We start from the raw sequence: 22,967 nt of genomic DNA, 5'->3' as shown, positions 1-22,967 counted from the left end.
CCGTATAAAAACCCTAAAACACCGTAGAAAAGACTAAAACACTGTAGTAAGGCTCTCTAGGAGATCTATATATACTAAAACTACCTAATCTTTAACTAAGTCTATCCTCTATATAATAGAAAACTAATTTTCTATAGAGATTATTAGGGTATACTAGTAGTAAAGGATAGAATTCTCTAGATAGATAATTAATTAGAGAGTCTAAGCTCTCTAATAATACCTATATTAGCTATTTTAACTAAATATAAAGGGATATAGATACTTAGTAAATAATTCCTAGTAAAGATAGTAATAAGGTATATTATCTAAATATATATTTTCTACGTTATATACCGAACTAACTAATACTACTAATCAGGTGCATTACCCCTTCTAGAAATTAGCCTAAAGCCTGTTAGTGCATTCTTATAGGGTCTAAGTGGCCAATAGCACCAGGCGCAGAAGCTACTAAACTCTATTAAGATTAGATTATCATATTCCGTCTTCTATCGAGCATATTCCTTCTCTCATTAACCATCTTCCACCATCTATTATATCTCCTTAGAAGGCATCCCAACCATCTATCCCCCTAGCTACTCTACAGGCTACTCTAAAACAGCTATTAGAGACAGTCTCAGCGGCTACGGATACTTCTTTATCCACATCATCAACGAGAACACCAATATCTACACCAACACCAGTACCTTCATCGATTTCGTATATACCACTATCGGTTTCGCATATACCACCATAGCTTAATTCTCACTTTAGAGCACTTTCTAGCACTACTAGCCAGGTTCGGAGTGTTTATATTAGACGCCCACAGGCAACTATACCACCGCCAGAAGAAGAGAACTATCAACGCATCTTTCTATCTATTAATAGAGGATAAGGATATTACACCAATCAAAGGTAATATACTATCTTCTCTTTATTATATACTTCTATATTCTAACCATATACTTCTTCTATAGGCGCATATATCTCTACCAATACGCTTCCAAAAAGGAATAGCTATAAGCTCGGATAGGAATACCAACTCAAATGTGATATTACATTACTTCTAGAAACTTAGAAGTATCTTGTGTTTATTGTATATCTATATGATTTAGTAAACGCCTAGGTACAATTCAGTCCGATTATTCGGAGAATAGAACGTAATAGTTAGTTAATTAGTTAATTATTTACCAGTTTTATAGAGCTAGAGGACTCCAGCGGCGTCTAAGCGATCAGTAAGCGGGCTCTGAGTTATTGATCTTCATGCATTTTAAATGGTTTAGTTATACGTCTATAGAATAGAAGACTACACGATCTCGAACCAACGCTAACCTTCGCTAAGAGATTCACGGGATAAGACAGCGCATACAAATTAGTAGAAATCTTTCGCGGGGTTATCATTCTACCATCAGTATATAAGCTAATAACCCCTTAGATACAATATTTAACAAATTTTAGTGAACATAGGGCCTAGCACCTCTTTTTATTACTTATTAGCGTCTAGAGGGAGTTTCATGATAATGAAATATCAGGGGCTTCTTTCGAAGTAAATAATATAGGGCCGCGAAAGGAATAAATGAATACGAATATACGGCATATTCATATTCGCAGAGTTCTTTTTGTTCAGTATAGCGGTAGTCAAAGCTTATAGTGGGACTAGCGATAGAGGTATAACTAGATAGGGTTCCTACTTCTAGTAAGTTAGTCAAATTAAACACAATACAACTACTTTATCTCAACAAAAGGGCTTATTTAATTCAGATAATTTTATTCATATTATTTAATTCATATTATTCATATTCAGAAAATTGCATATATATTCACGAATAATCATGTTCCTTTCGGAGCCCTAGACTCCCAACACCGGATACTTATCTTGTATCGCCGCCGGGGTACGAAAACTCACTGGTTCTTCGTTCGTTAGTGTCGAATTTGACCTCCCTGATAGAGTGCCTACAGGCGGCAAAGAGCAGACATTTATCGGCAAAACGGCACATAGCTTCAACAATACATTATAACCAGAGGTAATGTACTTGTACGACAATAGCAGAACTCTTTAGGCAATTCAACTAACCATCAGACGTATCTCCTAAACATCTCCAAAATATATACAGAGAGCTCAATCTAACCCAGGCTGTAAGTTTAGATGATAAATTTATTCAAAAATCACCCTATCAGACTAATTACCTGAATCTGGTAGCGTAGCCGGTCCTTGGGGAGCTATTGGCGCCATTTCCCGCCCGAAAATCCGTTCGCTCCTATAAAAACCTCTAACCTCACCCAAAGTACAGCCGCCGTAGCTGCAAAAAGAAGACAACTAACCAATAATGACATACCAAAAAAATCCTGTGGTTGAGACGTGTTACCCGTACCTCTGATAAATGCACCGCCAACAGGCGTGCCAATCATCGTGGCGATGCCACGCATCATGTACAATACGCCGTTCACGGAGGCAAAATTCTGTACGCCAAATAGTTCAACAAGACTGATCGGGAATAGGGAGACGTATGCGCTAGAAAAGGTCCCATAGAGGATAGTGAAGGCGATGAAAAGGCCCTTCGAGTCTGCTGATTCCTTGCCACAGGTGGAGGGTAGCCAGAAACCAATGGTGAAAACGGCGCTTAAGAGCGTAGTCAGAAACAACGCATTCAGTCGACCAGCACGATCAGCAACATAACCAATCGCTATTTTGCCAATAGCATTGCAAGCATTGCTGATGGCAACAAAATTGGCACCGGCAGTATCACTATAACCGAGTGATCGAGCATAAGAAGCAAAGAAAAACACGGGAATATAGTAGGCTGCTGACTGAAACATTGCACCAAGAGCTTGAGCAAAGAATCTTTTTGTTTTTGCGATTCTAAAGTCCACAAGCGGCACTCTCAACAGGCTGTCTATGCGTCTTGCCCGAGCGGAGTTTTCGGTCTCGATTCGTGCTTTGGTGCTAGGTTCCCAAGCCATTGCACCACTAGCAGTTGATATAAGAGCAAAGGAAAGAGCACCGGTCAAGCGTAGACTATTTCGGAATCCAATTCCATCCACGCAGGCTTGAAGAGCCGGTGCCCAGACCAAACCACCTATGCCGGTGCCAGACAGTATGATACCCATAGCAAGGCCTCTATGATTTGCAAACCAACTTGGAGCGACGGTAACAGGGACCACGAAAGACAAGCAGGTTCCAATGCCAAGAAGTAGCCCTTGGGTCACTTGAAAGTGCCATAGCGCAGTACCGAAACTCGCGGCAATCAGTGAAAGCCCAAAGATAACACCACCCACAAGTGAGACCGCCTGAGGGCAGAAATATTTTGCCCAGGCAACAGTATAGGGAGCTCCAATCGTCATAAGCGAAGCAGAGATGGTGCCAATTAAGTCGATTTTCGCAGGTGATGCACCAGTAAATGGAGTGCCCGGTTTCTTGGCCATGTTCTCATAAAGAGCCTGGTAGACTCCGAATGCAAAAATAAGACCGCAGGTAGTGAATACTATAGTGAAAGAAGCGCAGACAATAATGAAACATCTCCTTAGAGCAAATGTCAGTCACGATATACGCCGTAGAATTAGCTTTAAAACAAGTAAGGTTCTTCGCGATCCAATATATGCGATGCAAAGTTCAGCTTACCATTTTGAAGGCTGAATACACAAGTGCGCTTGTGAGGCACTGGAGGTTTCCAGCCTGTTCAGATGTCTGTTTGACTGCCTAGACTCTATGGCGACTGAATCACGTGTATCGGCAGGAGCTCGATTGTTGACTGTCGCAACTGTCGCAGTTGACATGTTGACCCGGGAAATGGACTCGTTGAGGGGGAAGTCCTCAACCACTTGACTTTGATGTGTCCACATATTATAAAATCCTGATCTGTGAAAGAAGCGGTGGATAAAATGCCTGGAAGTTGGTCTAGAGCAGTTTATTTATGTGGCTTAAAGTGGCCAATCTGCTAGATGAAAGTGACTCAGAAGACCCCATAATCTATGGATACCACAAATGCTCTCAAGCTCTTTGTGGGGCTGACAAGGAATCGTAAGGATATTGGTCTAAGCCATGTAGCTCAGGCTGCAGTCTAGCGCACCCGAACTACAGGATCTATTTCGCTTTTTAATACTCTCTTTAATGCCGTTAAATAAACTTGTTTGGCAAAAGAAAAAGCCCACTCACTATGGAAAATAATCGTTGTTTTAGGAGGAGAGTGGTACTGCTCAGAATTAGCTTTACTTTGCAACCAAAACCAGTAGATCATAAACTCCCCGCGAGTGCGTCAAGAAAGGAGAGGCTACGTGAGTTAAGCGAGCACTTTCGTCTTTCTTCTGATACATAGCGAAGTGGATCTTGTTACATTGTCTTAATAGCCACCCCCTCCAACTAGATGATGATGTTAGTTCCCGATTTATTCAGATCGTTCCTTTTTGGTGTCAGTACTCCGTACGGCGCACAGGAACAGGAGAACTGGAGCGTTCTCTTGGTATTTTGGAGATCCTCTCCCGCATCGGTACTCCGTACGGAGCACAGGAACGGGGGACCTCGAGCGTTCTCTTGGCATTTTGGAGATACTCCACTGGTGACACCACTTCCGTCATGATTCGCGACTTGCAAAGTTTGCAGCCCTATCCGGGTTTTGGAAGGACAACCTTATTTCACCTCATCCTACCCACTAGTATCAAAGCTCTGTCTGAAATATATCGTGCTCGCCTTGTGAGCAGTCATATAGTCCCAAACTAGACATGCCTCGCCCGCGTCGTGACTCCCTAACACAGGGAGGAAAAACACTACATGACCAGTCCAATTTCCTACCCAAAAGGAAACTCATTTTCTGCCTGTGTATTGTGTCTCTGGGCCAACTCATCTCTTTTATAGATCAAAATGGCATATCCACAGCATTGCCAACTATTGCTGCCGACCTTGACGCTCGAAACACCATACCCTGGGCTGGAACTTCTTCGCTCTTAGCCAATACGGCGTTTCAAATGATGTATGGCCGCCTGTCAGATATCTTTGGCCGCAAGACGATCTTCATCTCCGCCATACTGTTGCTTGCTTCTGGGGACTTGGCGTGCGAGTTGAGTGCGAATGCAGCTATGTTTTACGTCTCTCGCGGCGTGGCGGGTATCGGCAGTGGTGGGATCACAAATCTGACCGCTATAATTGTTTCAGATTTCGTAGCACTGGAGCAACGAGGCAAATACCAAGGGATCATAGGAACCATGATTGGACTTGGGAGTGTGATTGGGCCTTTCCTTGCCGCAGCCTTTGTGTCGCGGTCGACGTGGAGGGGATTCTTTTGGATGTTAGCTCCGCTTGGGGCACTGAATGCATTAATGGCGTTTCTATATCTTCCATCGAAGGAATCAGAAACAACATTCAAAGAAGGGATGAAGAAAGTAGATTTCTTGGGAGTATTGACATCATCTGTCGGTACCATATTCATACTAATCCCCATCTCGGGAGGTGGTGCATATTTTCCATGGAATTCGACCATAGTAACCAGTATGCTTGCCATTGGCAGTGCATCTCTGGTCCTAAATATAGTCGGGCTATGCCCCCGCCGGGGGGGGGCCATAGTTAAGAATGTCCGCGCGGGGGGGGGGGCATAAATTTAAGGTTTAAATCTTCCCCCCCCCCCCCTTCCTTAGTTACCTCAAATCTTAGTATTTTCTGATCGGATCTTTTAGATCTTTTAATAGAATAGCCTGAATTATCTTCCTATCAAAAAATATTACTACATTTATAGCTAGAAGGGGGTTACCCTATAGGGCCTGGGTTACATGAATTATTTTTTGATAGGGGATGCCAAGGCCAGTGCCTACGGGTAAGCTATACTGCTTTCGGCCAGCCTTCCTAAGCCTATATTATTAGCCTTAGAAATCTGGCACTCTAACCCAAGGGACCTAGGGCTTTGGGCCTCAAAGCCCGGCGGTATAGACACCTTATATATAGGCAGAATTTGGACCTACCACCCCCAAAGCTCTCTGTTTTCCTACCCTGAAAGCCCACAATTTCCCTCGTACGATTTACTTGAAATTTTCAAAAGTTCTAAGTTAACATACTATCTATAACTAGTTTGATTTTTAGCTTCTACAGTCACTTATAGCAGTCGTACGATTTAACCCTAAATTACCTAAACTCTAACCCAAGGGACCTAGTGCAGTCTACCTGACTGTATAGCGGTGTAGACCTCTTATATATAGGCAGTATTTGCCCCACTACCTAGACTGCACTCTCTTTTTCCTACCTAGACTGCAAGCACTTTTCTTTGTACGATCATCTTGAAATTCTTAGAAGTTCTAAGTTAATATATTCTCTATATCCAGTTTCATTTTTAGCTTCTATACTTGCTACTCAGGTAAGTCTACAGTATGTCGAGCTTGCGTGGTAATCTGTGCTCGTGGTTGACCGATTTTGCCCCTTCGGAGCAGAAATTCAAGGGAGTTATGCGAATCTGTTTCAATGCCCAGGGAATGGCAATTGGAAAAACATGACGTGTAGCACGCGAGGTGATGCAGACACTGCCTGTGGCGTCGATGCCGCAGGATCCTGGACATGGGTCTCTGGTGGAAACGTAACGACAGCCCACGCTGGTTGGAATGATACCTCGGTATGCAATACGACGACGAAAACAGGAACCGGCAACATGACTGAGTCTACAACGGGATCGACGACGACGACGTTAGGAGGGGCATGTACTGACTCGGCTTTATCCCACCCATCAGCAGTTGCATTTAGTGCTGGACTGGGCGCCGGGCTTGGTGGGCCACTATGTATTTCAACGGCAGTTCTAATATACTGCGCAGCTTCGAGGCGACGGCTGCCATCTAGCCCGCAGGAGATAAAGACTCGCCAAATCCCTGGGCAGCTACACGGCCCTACTGTACTAGTCTCTTCTGAAGTGGCACCCATTTCACACTTTTTGTCCGTGCACCCCATAGTAAAGGGTCCGGTCGACTGCAACGACCTGTCCCGCCATTACAGTCTATATCTATGCCCATGTGCTTCCCGACCATGTACTCCTACCATCCTATGTAATCATTACTATAGATCGAACCATGCTTCCCCCATACTTGGACATCAAAGAGAATATGTACCCTGCTATTGTTCGGACCTAACTTTCATCAGAACTGGCAGCAATGCCCAGTCATCTATAACGATGGCGTTGACGATTGGAGGTATGAGAAAAAGCAAATTGTCTGCCCTGATCCGACACACGCGACGCGTCGCGCTACCAAAAATGGGTACACATAAGGAGGACCTTGGTCTTCCTGCACTCTCCCCCCTCCTGGTCGTCCTTTGCCATTTTCGCCCCGTTTGTCGTACTTAAATTTTGGTCTGCTCCATCGTCTTTCAATGTCACGTCCAGTGCCCCTTGCCTATCCGGTTTCCACGCGCGAATGGCCTTCACTCCCGCTGTATCTGGATTGGGGGGAGCATGTTGCTATATGCACCCTGTGCCAGTACGCGATTTCAACCGAAGGTGTACAGGCAAGCACTCATTTTCGAAAGAAACATCAGATCCCGAAAAGCCAACGAGGTGGCCTTGACCGATACCTCCGCCGGCACTATTTTAAAATGGGAGCTTAGCTAAACCACGCCCGAACGGGTCAGCATCTCATCCCGCTCTTCAGGTTCGTGACGGGTTCTAGTGTGTATGGTGTTCTTATATCAGTATCAGCATACACCTCGTAGGCCGGCACCTAAGAGGTTTTCATTTCCGGGATAATCCCTCGGCGCGTCCAGATCTTCACACACTCTACAAGCCAATCTTTGTACAGTCCTGGACCTAGTCAAATGCGACTCAATCATACTGGACTATTGTAAGCGACTCAGAGAGCTTAGAAGGAGATGCGGCAAACGGGCGTCTGAGCCACCAAACGTGCACCACTAGTAATACTTTCTTACGCAATCTACGTGAACGAGAAGCGCACTTTCAGACAGTCCAGAAACAACAGAATAGTTCTCAGTATAGCGGGCAAGATACTTATGAAGGAACTCGCCCTTGGCTTGACCGAACACAGTGGATTGTAATATATCAGGGTGTTCCACGGGACGTTCTCAAGCGATTAACGCTTCTCCCCACCATTTCCAGCATCAAACACGGCATGCGGCTAGGCTTCATCCAGGACCGAACCATGATGAGCCCGCTAGCAGACGAAGCGCGAATTTATCATCTGGCTGCAGGGCTTGATGGCGTACTTGACCGTTGTGAGGAAACCATGCAGCGTACCGGACATCCCATTCTTTCCTGGCTCAAAAGTCATACTGTCACTGAACCCTCATCGCGACCATTCTCCTTTTTGGGCACTGCACAGAGCCGAAATCGATACCGTCGTACATGGAAACAATTCATGGCGTTTGTTCTCCGAGTGTTCCGTCTCGGGCCGGCGCTCTCACAGGAAATTCTGCAAATTATGCTCCAACCTGATCATTGCCAACAATTAGAACAAATCTGGGCGTATTCAAACCATTGTGCTGCAAGAACACCTCATGATCGACCGAGCATTGCGGTAGAGGTACCTAGTGCACCAATATCCAACGCTCCTAAACATAGTCGGGCCCAGAAGGGGGGGGTTCCGCATTAACAAGTCTTGGCAAGGGGGAGGGTGTTGGCATTTAAGGTTTAAACCCAACACCCCCCTAGGATACAAAATACTGGTAATGATTGGAGCAGAAATCCATATACGGTAATACAGCATTCCGGAGCTATCATTATTGACCAGCCAGATCGAAAGATGCGTACGGAGGTATCTTAGCTTCATGTTATATCTCAGGAAAGTACAAGACTGAATCTTGCAAAGATTCAGAAGTCCCACAGGGTTCGGGAGATCTTATCCCCCGGATTCTTTAGTGCTTCGTAAGCCCGGTTCCCTGCGGGAACCTTATCGTCTATCCTGACGTGCATGACATCTGAGGACCCAAGTTCTCCGAATGTCCATGACGAAGACGACAAAGCTTCGAAACACCGCCAAGAGCCTGGGGGATCGACAGTTCCGGGTTCGAACCCCGGTCAAAGAAAACATTCCCTTCACAAGGCCAATTCTTCTCACACCCTGGTACAATTGAATCAATTCTACTACAGCCCTTCACAATAATATCTTATTGAGCCTCGGTAAGGGTGCGACTTGTTCGCCCGGATAAGGAGCGCCTTTAGAAATCTGTAGTGGAACCTTACAGGCCGGTAGTGTCGCCTAAGCCGTGCTGGTTAAATAGATTACTCTCGAAGAGAATTGTCGGCGCTGCCGTGTGTGCTGTGGAAGTGCTGATGTGTAGTCGGACTAGGCCAGATAGCCCTCTGCGCATTACGTTGTTCTGAGGGAATAGACCTCGAAGAGTATTTATACGCGTGCTATTGCTAGCAAACTATATGACGGATAGATCTTGCTCTCGAGGGTAGATCATTTCCTGTACGAGGGTGTCGAGCCGGCCCGTGTCCACCAGGGACAACCCCCTGGCGCCAGCAATAAGGTCCAGCCAAGCTGCTATTGGATCCGGTGGGCTCTCCTTTCTAGTGTAAAGAGCGACAGGCTAGGATAGGTTCTGGCATTTATACAATTCTAAATGAGAGAGTAGGCGATGTGATAACTCGCGGACTGTATTGGCGTCAGATACCAAGATTAATTGAGGCCTCTGCCCGCAGCATACAACACAACTCAAGCGCCAAATCAAATTCTTGAAATATCTCATGAACCAGACCAGTTAGCAACTTCTAGTCAACGGCAAATTCAATCCAACTTCCTGCGCTACATTTTAATACCGGTCTCGAAGCTATACGCCCGATATCTCGATGTTGCGCGCGCTAAAGGGGTGGGGCCGGTCCCGCCAGGGGCTTCTGGAGGCCCATTGAAAAACATGCCATCGAACCGCGAACGCGTACTGAACGCCAACCACACTGCGCACGACCTTCTGAAAGAGATTGGAAGGAGTCAGAATGCAAAACCACCCCCCAAGGTCGTCAGCTTCCTCCGGCAGATGGAAGACCTGACGAAGGACCTCTTGTCGACGCCCCTGACCGACTGGCAGCAGGAGCTGGATGCTCTGCGCAGAAACCTTAAGCAGGAGATCACTACTGCGGTCAAGGCGGCCACCGAACCGCCATTGAAGCCGAGCGTCCGCTCATTCGCTGAGATGGCTCGCACAGCGCCTGCGCCAGCACAATTTCTCTCCTCCCACAGCTCATCCAGTAGCTCACTAACGCGCCCGGCGGAGATGGCACGTGACCACAAGGCCGTGGTCTGCCTGGGTGATCGCTCGCAGGTTAGCGTGTTCCGCCATATGACGAGCGCAGAACTCACGAAGCGCGCAAACTAAGCCCGGGCGAAGGCGGCTCGGTTAACTGACACGCTACCGCTAGCATCAGTGATGACCCTCGCATCGCTTTAGCTGAAATTGGGTGATCTCCGCTTCACCGTGCGTGATGCGAAGGAGGCCGAAATCATGCGAGTCCACCGAGATAAGTGGCCGAAAGGGCTCTGCAAAACGGCATTTGTACACATGCCCACATGGGGAATCATCGTCCACGACGTCAACGTGCGCTCGCTGGGCATCAATAAGGCTTCGGAAGACATACCGCAAGACAAGGTAATCAAGGACTTACTCGCGAGCAACGTGCAATACCAGGGGGATAAGGCGGAGATTACCAAGATTAGCTGGCTTCGTATTCCAACGAGTAGTAGCGGCTCACTAGTGGTCGAATTCACTTCCCCAGTGCCAGGCGACGTGGCGATTGACAAGGGGGTCCACTAGGACTGCGACAACCTGACGGCCGTAGTATATGATAGATCGGCTTGTGTGCGGCAGTGCTTCAACTGTCAACAATATGGTCATATAGGATCCACCTGTGCTAATACCGTCAAATACGTGTACTGCGCCGAGGGCCATCAGTCTCGGGATTGCCCACGGAAAGACAGCGACACAACAGAGAACAAGTGTGCCAACTGCGAGGGCGCACATACTACGTGGAGTACGGAGTGTGAGGCCCGCCGGCGAGAGGTTGAACGAGTAGCGGAGCTATCGAGGTATCGGGGAAGATATCACCACGTCCCGGCCCCGTACAGTATCAACCAACCGCCGGTATCATTGCATCCCTCCTCCGCCAGTTCGTGGGGAACACCGAGGGACTCGTCCTCGAGCGAGGAGCTCACTAGCGGCGTCGGGAGTAGCGGTCTGACGCCGGCCACACGCTCTAGCAACGGGAGGAAAGGCACCGGCCCTACATCAGCAAGCCGAACAGCAACCAGCCTACAGGCCAGTCAACACGCAACCAACGAGGAAAGCACTAAATCGGTGACAACAGCGTCATCAGGCAAGAGGAGAGGGAGGCCAAAAGCGCAGAGGGCCATACCATAAGTGATGGATACGGCCGCAGATGAAACCGCACCAGCGCGCCGCGGCCTATCCCAGGAAGAACCAATAGCCATCGACCAACCGGCAAGAGAAGAGCCTCGAGAGGACGCACCGACAATTCTATTCTCGACCGCGCCAAGCTCATTTCGATTCTCCGCGGCGAGCAGCTTCGCCCCACCACCCCTAGACACCATCGATTTCCAACCAGAGGGGCCCAGCTCACGGAGCAGTAACCAATTGAAAGCGGATAAAGCTCGCGCGAGGACAGCCAAAGCAAGAGAGGCCAGGGCGAGAAAGGTTGCCGGGAGACAGACCGGCAGCGACGACACCGGCAACACTAGGAAATCCGCGCGAATAACGGACCTAATCGAGGAAGCGAGTCAAGAACGACTAGAGTCAGAGCTCAGCTCAGAACTTGATGAGGTTAACATGCAGGATCTTGAGCGTCAGCTTAGGGAGAGCCAAACGGCACCATCACTACCGGAACGTCAAAGCGACGCAGACTTCCTATCACCACGGTCCACCAGGAAGCGGAAACAACCTCACAGCGAGGATCTCTCTCTTACTATTCGCGCAGCCGGGAAACGCAAAATATACAGCAGGAAAGCTTCTCAGACCGGCCGCCAATAAATCAACAACCATATCGATCAACATACCAAGGAAACAACTAAGCCGAAACGAGAAGAGAGCTCACGAATATATCAATACAACGTCAACCGATCGAGGGACGCAGTGATAGCGCAATTCCTGCGTAACCCGGAAGTTATCAGCGCCGACATTATCGCTATCCAGGAGCCATAGGATAATCCATTCAAAGACGACACTCACCACCCCATAAAGCAGACGTACGAGCTTCTGTATCCACAAGAGTCGGCAACAGGGGGAAGAGCGCGTGTGTGTCTATATATATATCAAAACAGCTGGAGCACACTCACCTAGCACACTCCCGAGACTGCCAGGAAGCTCGCATCAGGACGGGGCCGTCAGCGGAGCTTCGAGCCATCAACGTGTATAACGATCAGCAATAAGGAGCAGCCCTTAACCTCCTGCAGGATATACTGGCGCCGGCACGCGGGCAGAAGGGGGTTTCCTACCTAATCCTCGGCGATTTCAACCTCCACCATCCGGTATGGGGCGGGGAAAATGCCCAACGCGATGCTAGGGCAGAGGACCTTCTTGACCTCATGGAGCTAGCCGGCCTGGATAACTGGATACACCCAGGCACCGTCACACGCAACCAGGCTGGCTCGCAGTCCACGATCGACCTCGTTCTCGCGTTATACTCGCTGCGCGAGCAGATGATAGCATGCGAGGTCGACCTCAGCGTCCACGCCGACTCAGACCACCTTCCAATTCGCACTATACTCGAGATCAACGTGCCAGAGGCTTCAGATCCTGTCAAACGGCGAACTAGCGGAGACCGACCAGGAGAAGGTTAAACTACTTCGGCAAGTATTCCTTCCACCGCCACCGGCTGCTGATCTCTCAGATATTGATACTACCCACTACCCTGACCAGATCGACTTCCCGGCGATCTGCAGACAGGAGGTTGTTGATGCAATCAAGCGAGCACCGCCGGATAAAGCGCCTGGTGTGGATTCGATCCCGAACGCGTGTGGAAGGTCCTAGCTACCAGTGACGAGTTCGTCGCAATAGTAACCGGTATCTGAGATCTAGTTAGTTATAACTAGCTCTGTTCGTATAACTAATACTCGAATTCCCCCCCCCTCTCTCCTTTCTTGATAGTATATTTCCTGGCTACTTTGTAAACGTTTGAGGACCTAACTCAATCCTGGGATTACATCGTGCCTAGAGACTCCTCTCCGACATCTTCATTAGATCATCGACCCGGATTGACGTCGCCCACTCCATCCAGAACGGGAAGTGCTACTACTGACGCCCAATACTCCAAAATCCGGGCCCCTCGTCCTTTTTGCCTTCCCAGCCCCAATTGTCTACTTCCTTCCGGTTCACATCTGCCCCTCCCGAACAATATTTGCCCATAATGGCTGCGCGCCAATCGACACCCACGTCCGACCATTTACATTCGGACGGTAATGTTCGTAAGCGGGTGTGCAAGGCCTGCGATCGCTGTCGACTGAAGAAATCCAAGGTATGTTCTGACGGCCATAGTGTGGCTAGGCTTGCACTAACCACTTTTCAGTGTGATGGAGCTAGCCCATGCTCTCGCTGTCGAGCTGACAATGCCATCTGTGTCTTCGGGGAACGCAAGAAGGCCCATGATAAAGTGTACCCTAAGGGGTAAGCTTGCGACCTGACTATAGGGTTTCTGAAATGTATACCTGACAGTTCTTCCGCCCTAGATATGTTGAGATGCTTGAACAGCAACAAACCTGGCTGGTCCACGGCCTCCAGGAGCTCTATCGACGATTCACCGATGGCGAAGGCTGGGCCGGCAACCGATTGAACCCCGAGCCCAATGGCAACCCGCTCACACACGAACTGCTCATCCACTTGGGCGTCCTCGATCACAGTAAAGGCGAGCACTTCGAAGAAAATCCCGAGACCATGCAGCAGGACCTGTGGCGCTCCAACGCTGGGCATATGCAACGCCAGGAGTCATTCGACGGCAGCACCGACAGTCTGCAGTCCCCCACGGCTCGGTCTCGCTTGTCTTCCGACGCCTTCAGCCAGCGCCAGATGCCTCCCACTCCGCCGGCCTATAGCCCGAAGGCGCGTGCGCCCCAAATCAAGGGCGAGCCTCAGATGGCCGGCAGCTATGCGCAGCAGCTGCCCATGCATGGCGTGGTCAACCCGCTCGCTCTAGAGGGTGGTCCTCAACAGCAACAGCAGTGGTCCAATAACCCCCGCTTTAATCCTTTTGATGAGATGGACCTCATGAACTCGGCTGACTATGCCAACTTGTCATTCGATGACAACCAAATGGCCTCACCCATGTTCAACCGCCAGATGTCCATGAACTGCATGTCGTCGGGGTTCTTTGTCGACCCCAAGAACGACTGCGAAGACTTCAACCAATTCCTCAATCCGAATCCGACGGAGATCACCTCCATCTGATTTCTTTTTGCCTTTTTAACGCCATATGACGTGATGCATGTATACTATACATGTTTCTTATTTGGGTTCTTGTTCTGGGTTCGGCTTCTTTCTGTTTCTGGGGCTATTATCCCCTACTGCCTGGTGCAATTGGGTGTCCTAATATCAATCACTGTACAGAGACTACTACTGGGCGGGGCGGTCTTTTTGGTGGTTTGGTTCTGCGGTGTCTGGTGGGGGGGGGGGGGGGGGGGGGGTTTGGTTTGATTCTTGACTCTTTTCTTCAAATCTACGCAGAAAAGGAGATTCCCTTCTCTTTCTTGATGGCGTTGGTTGGCCTTTGTCATGTCACCGTTACACTATTTCGATGAAATCAATTTCGATCCCAAACCCTCGCAAAACTTGAAACAGGTTGGCAGAAAACCAATGAGAGGATATTTATTGTAAGATGAAGGCAGGTGAGTACGTAACTAGGAGATGCGCGATCAAAAATCTCATACGGAGCATTGCCGAGAATCGACAGTAATTTGCAGATTGCAGCTGGCGGATTATCACAAGTTGAGATCCTCCGAATCAATATCATCTACCAAACTGATCATCATACGAGTGCCTAGTATTGCCGTTGAAGTCGACTCCAGCGAATGCCTGTCGCCCCCCATCCTTTGTAAAGGTAACCAACCACTTAGACTGTTTAGGCTCATGAGCCAACGTCCAAAACATGTCTGCATGTGCATCACCATCAATCTGCAAACCAGCTGGTCGTCCATCGGGTTTGCGCTCATCGACGAAGTAAAACCTGGGCGCACGAGTCAGATACAATAAATACACCTCTTGGCTGGGAAGTGCAAAAAAGAGATCGAACCTGTAACCATCTTTACCATATGCGTTGGCTGCATATTCTACAAGCATCGCTGCAGCCACTTTCCCAAGTGCAAAGGGCATCACGCCTGGGATGGCGATCTGGTTCAATGTGTTACCAGTATATATGAACGCGGTGGGTGTTGAAGTGGGAAGCATTCTGAAACCTTGCAAAGCCTGCTGAGCGGCGATATAGGCACTATCAAAACCGACTGTGCGAGCAGCATTGATCGCTCCCAAGGGTGCGGAGAGAGGGTCGTCGTGGGGAGTTATGAGACGGTTAGCCCCTTCGCACGTCAGCTAGTCACATAGCCAAGAGAGGTATAAAAATGCACGAACCGTTGAAAACGACGATATTGGGAACGCCAAACGCTTTCCCTACGGTTTGGAATATTGATGGAACAGAATTGGGATTAGACAGGTCGGCCTGGATGTTAAGATAACCTTCTGCTGAAAATCCGTTTGACAAATTGCGAGCAACTAGGGCGACCTTGTAGCCATTACTTGCGAACCTGGATGCGACGGACCTTCCAATGCGAGGCCCGGCTCCAATGATGAGTACCACTCCTGTGAAAGGCATTGTTCTAAAACGAGAGGCAGAGATATGGATAGGACAACACTGCTAAAATTAAGAATGAGAAAGCGCGCAGAATTGATGTGATATGCAGGCAAGCTAGGGAAGCACCATATAGTTTAAAAGGGCAATGTGAAATGTTGAAAGCCCTACAAGCCTGTGTAACTATGTAAGAATAATTCGGACACAGTATTCCCATTTCCGCATTCATTTCAAATCAGTCCGCATTGGTCTTTTCTTTGCAATCGTAGTGGAAACTCAATTTCCCCCTCCGCAGTCCGGACTATACGTTTAAACAACCCCGCTATATTATTAATCATTGCTGCGGTCCTTTTCAACTTAGCGGCGTTTGCTATTCTAAATTTGAGACTGTTTGAATACCATTCCGCTCGCAACTGAAGCGATACGCAAATAAGTGAAATCAGGCTGAATAGCATGTATTTCAGATTTAGTTTGCCCATCCTGTATGGGTGTTGAACAACGGATTATGCAGCAAGAGGGGGGGGGGGGGGGGGGGGTATAGAAATGGGATACTGAGGCCTCCTCCGAATTCAATTACAGTAATTGTACCGAGACACCCGAAATGATAGCAAGTCAGGCAGCCCGGAAATCAATAATATCGCAGATGACTGCAGATCCACATCGAAACGGAAACCCGGGGTCTACCAAAACGGATGAATCACCAGAGGACAACCGGTATATGTCGGGGTACAGCTCGTATAAGTTAGGAACTCGTCTGCCTGGCTCTATCGCATCAGGTATAATTTGAACCAAAGTTGACAACGACTACTCTCATGCAAGGGAAGAGAAACCCAGGCGGTGCATGACGACAAAAGGTCTAGAGCCCAGGAACAACAATCAGTGAATTTACACTACTGCCACTACCGCCGCGCCCGCTCGGCATCCTTATCCCCGCCTGATCCGAGGGCATTGGAAATCATCACCGCGTGGAAGTAAAGGGAAGTAAAAAAAAATAAGGCATCTCAAGCCAGCCCCGCCGTGCCGAAGAGATCCCGCTCTCTTATACGCTTGTCCTTCTCGCTTGCATACCTGGTCCTCTCTATACCTCCCTCAGCCCTACGGCTTTGTTCAACTAGCTGTCCACCACACCGAACAAGAACCCCCCAGATCTTTTCATTTCTATTTGTTGTGATATATCGTATTGTATCGGAACCAATTTCTCACAGTACGGAATTACCAGGATTGATTGGAAATCAATCTGGAGGTTGAATGCTGTATATAAACCCTCAAGTTTCCTGTCCACAGGAATATAAGTAACCTTCCTCTGAAATACAACAGGTTATGAGCCCGGGTGCAATACTCTCGGGTGCCGTCTCTAATCACTCTGAGAATCATTACCTATATACCATATCTCGTTGAAGCTATCTTGCCCCGCACTTAAGACATAATCACAATGTCGACATATATCCCGCATTGCCCTGACCGAATGGTCGCTGCCATTGAGCTCAATTGGGGATCAAGCACATGTTGCAATCCTCTTAACTCAGATTGGACCGGAATATGCGTTGATAGTTGACGCCATCCAAAGTGACAAGGATCCGGTCAATCCCGCCACGATCGGGAATCGGCTTGCAAATACCGAACGGACAGTCTCAGCAAAGAATTCTCCAATTCCTCCGCGCGGAGCGCCGTCAGTCAATACGGTGAAGACGTCCGTCAAGAAATGGAATTACTGCAAGAAACGAGGCCATGAAGTCTCGAAATGTTGGAAAAAAAACCCGCATTTGCGCCCTCAGAAGGACGGCGGATTCAAAACAGAAAGGAGTGTTTCCGGGTCGCCACGAAATGAATCATATCAAGGCCAGGGAGAAAAACGGCAGGGCCCACCTGCTTCTAATAAGAGACTGAGGATCAACATTGTGAGGGCGAGAGTGACGAGTCTCTATACCCACGCGCCGAATCCACGGTGGATACTCGACTCTGCTGCCACTAGCCATATTTGTTGGGACCGGGAGTGCTTTAGCAGTTTCCGAACCCACTATGAGATGCTAGACACAGCGGGAGATCCAGTTGAAGCCGAAGGCATTGGCACCGTTAAGCTTACCCTCAAGGGGAAATTCAGCCGAGCCCTGATCCTTAAGAATGTCTACTACGCTCCACGGATCGGAATGAACCTGATCAGCGTACCAAAGCTCTTGAGGGATCGCTATTCTATGGTAGCGCACCCACAGAACGTCTTTCTGCAACGCCGAGGACGAACTATTGGGACTGCCTTCCATAGAGAAGAAGATCTATTGATCTTGCGATGCCGTGTGAGTAAAAGATCTAGACCTCAGGTCCAACTGGCTAGGTCATCGTCCAACTATAACCATGAAATGGATATCGATGAACCATTAGAGTCAAGTAGTGTACCGTGCGCAGTGACTACCTCTGAACTCAATGGTGAAGCTCGGATACTCGAGGAAGATGCAAGCATAGGAGTTGACCAGATCCCTGAAGAAGCACTCTGGCATGCTAGATTAGGGCATCTAAACCGAGGAGACCTAAGGACGGTCCTTTCTCAAACTGGCACTCCGTACCGGCAACAGACAAATGCAGAACTGCAGGCAACGCCGCAGTGTCCGGCTTGTATGTCGGGTAAGCAGCATCAGAAGAGGGACTCCCGTCAAAGAAGCCCACATCTTCATTCCACAAGAACCTTTGAAGTCATACACTCTGATATTCTAGAAATGCCAGTCGGCAAAGATGGCTCTAGGTACGTGGTCACCTTTACTGACGGCTTCTCTCGAGGTTCATAGGCATATTGTATGAAACGAAAATCCGAAGCGCTTCCGAAATTTCAAATCTTCGAAGCTTGGGTCAATCATCAATTTGATCTTCGAATCAAACGGTTCCTCTGTGATAATGGCAGAGATTACCTTGCAATAGGGAGGCGATGTGTCAAACCCAACCCCCTGGGGTTCAAGGTAACTCTACCTCAAGCTTCGGGCTCCAGCGTCTATCTTTAAGAAAACACCATACGAAGCCCTCTATGGCCAGCCTCCTAAGCTGACTCATCTCCGGCGGATCGGTTCCCGTGCATGGGTTTTGATCCCAAAAGAACAAAGAGACAAAATCAGACTACGATCCTCTGAATGTCGGCTATTAGGTTACTGCGAACCTAACCAATACAAGCTCTATGAAATTTACTCAGGCAGGGTAGTATTCTCTCATGATGTCGAGTTCGACGAGTGAGCCCCTATAACTCCGTTCGTTAAGGAAGAGACCAGCCATGACACTTTGGCTAATGGCCTCTCTCAGCCAGTCCTTCCTAAGCTAACAGGGTCTGTACGGGCTTCAGAGCCATTAACACCGCCGCTATTACCTTCTGGCGACCAACGGGAGCAATATTCTGAGCTATCAGATTTGTCTAATCAGCATAATGAGCCTATTCGATCTGAACCACCTCCGCAGCCTATCAATCCAACCGTCAGGGATGCACGAGAGACACATGATCTAGGGTACTCGCTCTACGGACGAAAACGCAAGCCTTCACAAAGACTCTTAGAATCTCTTAGCAAAGCCTATGCTGTGTCTCCACTACTGGCTTCGTCTACAAGCTCTGACCCACTGACATTTGATAAGGCTATATCTGGCCCAAATCAACTCGAATGGTGGGCGGCTATCCAGAGAGAACATCAGTCTCTACTCAACAATGGGACATGGCAAGTATTTCGCCGACAAGATGTTCCCATCGGACAACAGATTATTGGCTGCAAATGGGTCTTTAAGACGAAGGCCAATCAAATCCGAAAAGCACGGCTAGTGATCAAAGGTTATCGTCAGAAGCATGGCATTGACTACCATGATACATTTGCTGCCGTCTCTCGCATGGATTCGGTCCGCTGTATTGTTGCTAGTACTATACTGAAAGTGTGGAAACTCCACCAATTTGATGCAGTCACCGCTTTCCTACATGGAGACATTGACACAGAAATTTATATGGAACTCCCAGAAGGTTTCAAGAAAGAGGGATATGTGTGTCGACTACAACGCTCTCTCTATGGCCTAAAGCAAGCCCCTCGAATTTGGTACCGCTGCTTTCAACGGGTGCTGCAATCAAATGGCTTTACCATGGCACAATCTGACAACTGTGTGTTCTACAAGGACAACTGTGTAGCCTGCGTCTACGTGGATGACTTCCTTGTCGCGGGCGCGACGACCAAAGAGATCGATAATGTCCGGAAAGCTCTTGGATCGGAGTTCAAACTGAACGACTTGGGAACCCCGCTTTCCTTTCTTGGAATCCAATTCAACTTTCACAATGATAGATCTATCTCTATCCATCCACATCAGTACATCCAGAAAATTCTCTCTGACTTTTGCATGGAGGGCTGTCAGCCGAAGAGCACGCCTATGAGTCTTAAAGCACTGCTGAATCCACGACCAGACGAAGGATATCTTGACGATAATGCAAAAGGGTGTTACTGCTCTGCGGTTGGTGCACTAATGTATCTAATGGTCGGAACCCGACCAGATATTGCTTTTGTGCTTGGGACGTTGAGTCGTTTCACATCCCGTCCACAATTGCACCATCAAGCAGAGCTACAACGCTTTTTGAGATATCTCAAAGCCACTCAAACATACCAGATCACCTACCGGACGGGACAACTGATCGGTTACACTGACGCCGATTTCGGTGGGTCTGTGGTTACGGATGGTGCCTACTCCACGTCTGGATATATATTTCAACTAGCAGGAGCACCAATATCCTGGTCCTCCAAAAGACAGAGGGAAATCGCCACATCTACTACTCACGCTGAATACATTGGTCAATACAATGCCATTCTCTATCTACTGTGGCTTCGGACGTTCCTTGCCGAAACCAAGCTATTTCAGTGATATTGGGTCCTTCCTACTGACTCGCGACCCGACCCGACCCTCAGGGTCATAAGATTTCGTCAGGGTCACGCTGACTACGACCCTGACTACCCTGAATTGCATAAATTTTCACGCCTTCTCTAATTAGTATGGATAAAACTGCTAACACATACTCATAAATTAACTAACTAACTATGGCAACTGTGCCCCGAGCTGGATAGTTGGATAGATCACAATGAGCAGAGTTTTCCCGCTTCTCTACCCCTATAAATACAGACATGATAGCTAGTCAGAATACCATCGTTTTCATCATTGTCAAATCTGACTACCTGGTAGGATTACTAGTGGATACGCCTATTTCATCTTCCAACAACATCATTTAAAATTCTAAGGACGAAATTTGAATTCAAGATTGGAAAAATAATTTTTAATAAAGCGAAATTTGGATTAAAATTATATGAGTACGCAATAACAAAATGTGAAGATAGATCTGTGAATTCACTCGGATGATATCACCAGCAAATAAGAGTCTTTATAAAGATCCAGTATGAAGCATAGCAGAATCCACGAAGCAACATTCTCACGGAACGGATCTCCTATTATCCATCATATTCCAAATCCGAGGACTTCCTATATTAGACAAAACTTGGCATAATCCGGTAAGAAGTTATTACAGCGTCCAACCTATTCAAGTAGTCTAGCTCATAGTTAACAGCAAGGTCGTCCTGGACCCATATCTGCTGGAGAATGTTTGGTAGTCCCTGCAAGCTCCTCAAACTCGAGGTCTTTATTGCTCTTTCAATATGCTCGAGAATTCTCATTCTCCGCTCATCTGTCCGAGCCTCGCATCCAATAATCAGCAGTGGAAAGGCCGGATTGAAGGCCTCCAGGTCGTCGAGACGTAAATACGCCCTCTCAACCATTGCGTCAATTTGAGGGGAGGTTCCTGAAAAGTTCCGCGAAGCTCTCGTAAGGTAAATTAGAGAAGCTAGTTTGAAAAGCTCTATTGTAGCCACCCAGGCTGTGCTCAGGCCAGACATGGTATCCGATATACCTTCTGGTGCCAACGGGACAATATTAGTTATCCTGCTTTCGAGGCAACGCAAGGAACTTTCGTATTCGTCGTTGTGGTATAGTAAGTCTGTCGGTTGTCGAATCATCTCGAACATGAAATACAAATATCGAAGAATTTCATGTGAGCAGTACGACACATCTTTAACCTATCTCATGTTAGATAAATGACGGTTCAGACATGAATTTTAATTCTTTGGCCTAACCTTTCGTGACTGGCAAGTACCCTGGTCCACAGGTACAGAATTTTTGATTCCTTTAATAGGCTCTTCATTTATATACCAGTGTCGGATGCTGAACCGGCTCATGACCACATGATACTCTACCCAGCCTAGAAGTCCGGAAAATTCGCGTTGCAAATATTGGCTGTCAATGCCTGCGTTGTCGATTAAACGTTTAGCTTCGCTCAAATGACCTAGAATGCAAAATCCAGTTTAGCAATGTCTTTGAAGAATCAGGCCGCCTATTTCATAACAAGGCAGCACAAGAACTAACACAGTAGACCGGATAAATAGTTCTAGGCTAAGCAAGTAGAAATAAATAGACCACACATCACTTACAGAACCACAGGGATACTGCATTTGGCATTCCGAGCATCTTCAGCGTTGGTAAGTGTTTGTTCAAAAAAGACATAGACCCAAGCTCGAACATACCTCAAGGTGGCACAGTATCATATTAGCCGCAATATGTTGAACTACCGTGAGACTTTCAACACAGGGAGTGCAAGATGTGACCAGTGCATGGAGAGCCCGCGCTTTGAACCGAAAAACATCTGCTTGCAGACCATGCCGGTGGAACATCGAGAGCGCCAAAGCCGATTGTAGCACAGCCATAGAAGACGGTGAACTATCTAAAAGAGCTAGACGCACCAAAAGACTCATGAATTTGTTCTCGTCAGGTTCGAAAATAGCCAGCGTGGAGGACGCAGTATATATAACTGCAAGTATTAGCTTGGTCAAATTCTACAAAATACTAGTATTATACTTACAGTGGTCAAGAAGTTCTCTTTCCTTATAACCTAGGTTGATTGGGAGCCATGATAGCGCCATCGGCGGATCGAGTCTTTGAAAGGCAAATCCCTCATGGCTACCAAGTCCTATTTCTGGAGCATTAGTTGGGTGATAGGCAAATTCCGTGAGAGAGTCAACCTTGATTCATCCGTAGGTAATGGTGGAGCTGGATATCCCACGATGTCGCATTTACAAAGCTCGTCTGGGAGACACTTTTTGCCGTCCCAAATCCATCCTGAATGGAATGGGTCAAGCTCCGCTTCGTGTTGGTAGCGTTTGGCCACGACAGCCGCAACCCATACTGACATGGTAT

The 22,967-nt window shown here is 47.8% G+C and overlaps 5 protein-coding genes across 5 annotated transcripts; 2 read left to right on the top strand and 3 right to left on the bottom strand.

Annotated features, from left to right (window-relative positions):
* Positions 1 to 2,196: 2,196 nt before the first annotated feature.
* Positions 2,197 to 3,399, bottom strand: N7458_003766 (major facilitator superfamily domain-containing protein; the record flags this gene model as incomplete). Its single annotated transcript, XM_056907148.1, has 1 exon — positions 2,197 to 3,399. The coding sequence occupies one exon, from the start codon at positions 3,397 to 3,399 to the stop codon at positions 2,197 to 2,199; it is 1,203 nt and encodes a 400-aa protein (XP_056767875.1).
* Positions 3,400 to 13,307: 9,908 nt separating this feature from the next.
* On the top strand, positions 13,308 to 14,341 carry N7458_003765 (Zn(II)2Cys6 transcription factor domain-containing protein; the record flags this gene model as incomplete). The annotated part of the gene is made up of 3 exons (XM_056907147.1): positions 13,308 to 13,415; positions 13,467 to 13,564; positions 13,627 to 14,341. The coding sequence occupies 3 exons, from the start codon at positions 13,308 to 13,310 to the stop codon at positions 14,339 to 14,341; spliced, it is 921 nt and encodes a 306-aa protein (XP_056767874.1).
* Positions 14,342 to 14,899: 558 nt separating this feature from the next.
* Positions 14,900 to 15,758, bottom strand: N7458_003764 (uncharacterized protein; the record flags this gene model as incomplete). Its single annotated transcript, XM_056907146.1, has 3 exons — positions 14,900 to 15,116; positions 15,183 to 15,465; positions 15,518 to 15,758. The coding sequence occupies 3 exons, from the start codon at positions 15,756 to 15,758 to the stop codon at positions 14,900 to 14,902; spliced, it is 741 nt and encodes a 246-aa protein (XP_056767873.1).
* A 1,460-nt stretch (positions 15,759 to 17,218) lies between these two features.
* On the top strand, positions 17,219 to 20,594 carry N7458_003763 (Ty1/Copia family ribonuclease HI; the record flags this gene model as incomplete). The annotated part of the gene is made up of 4 exons (XM_056907145.1): positions 17,219 to 18,350; positions 18,709 to 18,943; positions 18,983 to 19,303; positions 20,024 to 20,594. Coding segments are annotated over 4 exons (2,259 nt in total), but the record flags the coding sequence as incomplete, so codon positions are not given.
* Positions 20,595 to 21,208: 614 nt separating this feature from the next.
* On the bottom strand, positions 21,209 to 22,693 carry N7458_003762 (uncharacterized protein; the record flags this gene model as incomplete). The annotated part of the gene is made up of 5 exons (XM_056907144.1): positions 21,209 to 21,793; positions 21,851 to 22,059; positions 22,205 to 22,241; positions 22,298 to 22,581; positions 22,633 to 22,693. The coding sequence occupies 5 exons, from the start codon at positions 22,691 to 22,693 to the stop codon at positions 21,209 to 21,211; spliced, it is 1,176 nt and encodes a 391-aa protein (XP_056767871.1).
* Positions 22,694 to 22,967: the final 274 nt, after the last annotated feature.

The sequence above is a fragment of the Penicillium daleae genome (assembly GCF_028827525.1).
Source record: "Penicillium daleae strain IBT 16125 chromosome Unknown utg000004l_segment0_segment0, whole genome shotgun sequence".
Taxonomy (NCBI): domain Eukaryota; kingdom Fungi; phylum Ascomycota; class Eurotiomycetes; order Eurotiales; family Aspergillaceae; genus Penicillium; species Penicillium daleae.
This window is presented reverse-complemented; position numbering and strand designations above follow the sequence as displayed.